Below are 4,056 nucleotides of genomic sequence, written 5' to 3' on the forward strand. Positions count from 1 at the left end.
TATGGGGGTGGGGGTGGGGGCAGGAAGCATTTAGGAACTAGGGGAAACTTGTCTCCTCTGCCATACCCTTCTGTAAGGGGATGTCCAGTGGCTTACAAATGGGCTTTGGGTCTTCACTCCCCACTCCCCACTGTCATTCACTATACTAAGATTTTTTTGTTCTGATGATGCATGATACCTGTTCCCTTTGACACCTTGTGATCACACAGGCTGGTGTGCTTCTTCCACATGGCTTTGTTGCTTCTGAGCTAGATGGCCGCTTGTTTACCTTCAAGCCTTTAAGACCACAGATGCTATATCTTTTGATAGCCGGGCACCATCAGCTTTCTTCACCACATTTGCTTATGCACCCATTTGTCTTCGGTGATCATATCATGGAGGTGAGCACACAATGATATGATTCTTTTGTTCTTTGATGCTTGATAACTGGTCCCTTTGGCAAAATTCCAGACATTTTTTATAATATCACTGTGTGAGAGAAAATTAAGTTGCCAGGAATGGAGGAGAAAGGGAAATAATGACCCCTGTACTTGGAGAGATAAAAAAGCATATGGCTAAAGATATAGAACACTGCTTCCCTTTGGGAGAAATGGCTAAAAGATTTAGAACACTGCTTCCCTTTGGGAGAATTGATCGTTGATCTGGGTACAAATAGAAGGAGCAGAGAGGCATCAGTATCTTCCTCTAGACTTCATATCTATTAGTTTTCATGGGTCACATGTTTTCATACATTTTATGATGATCTCTGAGTGGGTGTCATTATTTTGTTCTGTTAATTTACAACAGCTTATGAGGATCTGAGTATGATGATGCTCATAAGAGCAAGAGCAGCAATAGTAAAACTAAGAGCCACACCAATGAGAAAGTGAGATAGTATTTTAAGTTGTTATGTGGAAAGATGAGCTTTGCTAGCATTGACTCTGATCTGGATCTCAGGTTAGCTCTGGAAATTTTACTTTCTTCTGTGTGTTTCAAGCTTGTTATGTTCATGCAATCAACTACGAAATATATACGCAATTTGGAAAAGAACCTGAGACATTTAAGCACTCAACACATTAATGCTTTTTATATTGGTGATATTTATTAATACAGTAAATGACTATTAACTCAGATTAAACTTCATGTGTATAATTTTTCCTAATCACTTAATAACTTCCAATTTGTATAGGTGCCATTGGGGTGTATTCAAAGTACCACTCATTTGAACTTCTTGTTTTCTAAGTTTTACATTACCATTTCCTGGCTTTTACTCTTTCTCTAAAACTTCTCTATTTTATACATGGTGATCATGGGAATGACGATGATGCCATAACAATGGCCCATGGCCATGATGAACAAAAGTCAAATACGAAAGTCACATTTTCATGCGCTGAAACATGCGGACAATGGCACGGCGGATCTCCTTTGTTTTGACACTATAAATGAGAGGGTTGAGTACAGGAGGCACAAAGAGGTAGACATTTGACATGAGCACATGAATGTAGCGTGGGGCATGCTTCCCAAATCGGTGCACAGTGGATACCCCAATCATTGGCACATAAAATGCAAGTACAGCTGAAATGTGTGACACGCAGGTATTGAGAGCTTTGAGACGTTCTTCATGGGAAGCAATGACCATAACAGAGCGCAAAATAAGCACATAGGAGAGGAATATAAAAAGCAGGTCCATGCCAAAAGTGGATATGAGAACAAAGAGCCCATAAATACTGTTGATGGTGATGTCAGCACAGGCCAGCTTCATCATGTCTGGATGCAAGCAGTAGGAATGGGAAAGAATATTGGATTTGCAGATTGGCAGCCTTTTGATGAGAAAGGGAAGAGGAAAGAGGGTGATAAAACTGCGGACAGTCACAGCACAGCCCATTCCAGCAATGATTTCATTGGTGAGCACCGTGGCATAGCGCAAGGGGTGGCAGATGGCTACGTAGCGATCAAAACTCATGGCCAGGAGAATACCGGACTCCATCATGGAGAAAGAGTGTATGAAAAACATCTGAACTAGGCAAGCATCAAAAGGAATGCTTCGGGCATCCAGGCAGAAGGTTCTCAGAACAGTGGGTAGCGTAGCCACAGACATGGCCACATCACTAAAGGACAGCATAGACAGGAAATAGTACATAGGTTGATGGAGGCTGGGCTCTACTCGAACAACATGCAGGATCACCGTGTTGCCCCCAAGGGCCACAGCGTACATGACACAGAGGGGTCCTGCCAGCCAGGAGTTAAAGCTCTCCAGACCAGGCAGGCCAGTCAGGAGGAAGGAAGCAGGGTGAGTAACATTGAACAACCCCATGGGAGGAGAAAGCAGGTTACTTTTCAACGTCAGACCACTTGACTTAGCTTGGAAACTTCTGAGTTGTATTTAAAATTTTCTGAAAACTTGGAAACTCGAAGAATTCGGTGATTTGTGCATACTGGAGGAGAAGAAACCAGGGAATAAGAGACACAGCAGATAACATCTACACATTTGGGAAGGATACATTCATGAACTCCCTAGTTTTAGGAAAATTCAGGCAAAATTATTTTCCATACTATACAATTGTTAGGCCACAAGTTGCCCTAATATTCCCCTTTGTATTGTGAAAGAAGGAAAACATTGCCAGAAGCTTCCAACATATTACTTAATTAATGGAAACTGTATTAATAGTATAATGCACATTTTAAAATGTATTTCAGAGTTATCATTCAACAGAAATATGTTCATTAAAATTCATGGGTTGATATTACAGGAATACAGATACTTGCATTATAAATTGATTCATATAAATTTGATTATTTTCTTGATATATCATTAAATTCAAATGTCCCCAATTAATGGAACCATTCCTGAGAATGAGTTTGAATGATGGTGTGTATTTGGGCAGAGACTGGGAATAGTAGTTGGATTGGGGTATGGAGATGAATGAATGCCCTGGACATCACTTTTCTCTTTATTGGACATAATTTTTTAATTACCAGAATTGCTACATACACACATGGAACAAATACACCATATATCTGTGAAAATTAATACACAAAGCTATTTATATTTTTTGAGAAAATGTGAATTCTCTCCCAAATTTCCTATCTGTATACTTTCCAGTGGGAGGGCATTACTCTGTATGCAAACTTTCATATCTTTAGACTCCACATGTTACCTTTCACACAGTTACACAATTATACTACTCACAAAATATCCATTATTCATATGCACACGTTCATTCACCTTTACATTGCCATTGACATCTTACAAAAATATTCCCCCATCACTCTATTTCTTTCTCATACTTTTACCATTTTGTACACATACCTTCATATATTCCCTCTTGAGCTTATGATATGCATGTATCCGGTCATGTTCATCATTGCATTCCACATCAACATACATGTAATATGTATATATGCTTACACATTCAGGTTTGCATGCTAATTTGTACACTCATGGAACTCGCCAAGACACACACTCATAGATTCCTGCACACCCATCACTATTGTCCAACTCACCCACATTGGCTTTTCTTCCATCTGCTTGATTATATTCAATCACAGTGTTTTTTATGTGGCCCTCACATTATTTACTCACATATTAGGAGCTCACATAAATCCAGTTCAGTCAGAATGATGATATTGATTATCATCTGTTATTTGGATGCATTTAGTTCTTTCATGCTCATGGTGGATAAAAATCATGACCAGAAAGCTCCATATTATCACCTGGCAGACATATTTCAGGCTTATAAGGTGCCCATTTTGAAGTGGGTGCCTTATAAATAGTGACACAACAATATTTTCTTTCTTCTTCCTCTCTAAACCCTAACACTGCAATGTCAAAGCTCATCCTCAGAGTTCTGACTTCTCAATGTGAAGGAGGAAGTGGCCCTGAGAGTCTTAGGTATCAGGAGGCCGTAACTAGGTTGGCATGATGTGCAATGTAGTGGTATCACACTAGGGTGAAGTCTTGATTTCTTCGGACAATGCAGAACTAAGGTCCTCCTATGATACCAAGCAGGTCAGTGGTTACACTTCGGTGTTTATATTGAATATACCTGGTAGTTACATAATTTCATGTCAATTTGA

At 39.6% G+C, this 4,056-nt stretch overlaps 1 protein-coding gene across 1 annotated transcript; it reads right to left on the minus strand.

Annotated features, from left to right (window-relative positions):
• Nucleotides 1-1,354: 1,354 nt before the first annotated feature.
• Nucleotides 1,355-2,293, minus strand: LOC101642951 (olfactory receptor 51I2). Its single transcript, XM_004717037.1, has one exon. The coding sequence runs from the start codon at nucleotides 2,291-2,293 to the stop codon at nucleotides 1,355-1,357; it is 939 nt and encodes a 312-aa protein (XP_004717094.1).
• Between the last annotated feature and the right edge of the window lie 1,763 nt (nucleotides 2,294-4,056).

Source organism: Echinops telfairi, unplaced genomic scaffold, assembly GCF_000313985.2.
Source record: "Echinops telfairi isolate 266 unplaced genomic scaffold, ASM31398v2 ScPeMD7_41;HRSCAF=154, whole genome shotgun sequence".
Taxonomy (NCBI): Eukaryota; Metazoa; Chordata; class Mammalia; order Afrosoricida; family Tenrecidae; genus Echinops; species Echinops telfairi.

Bases quoted from the DNA above. Each gene is read 5' to 3' on its own strand.
- LOC101642951 (XM_004717037.1), bottom strand. From the start codon at position 2,293: ATGGGGTTGTTCAATGTTACTCACCCTGCTTCCTTCCTCCTGACTGGC.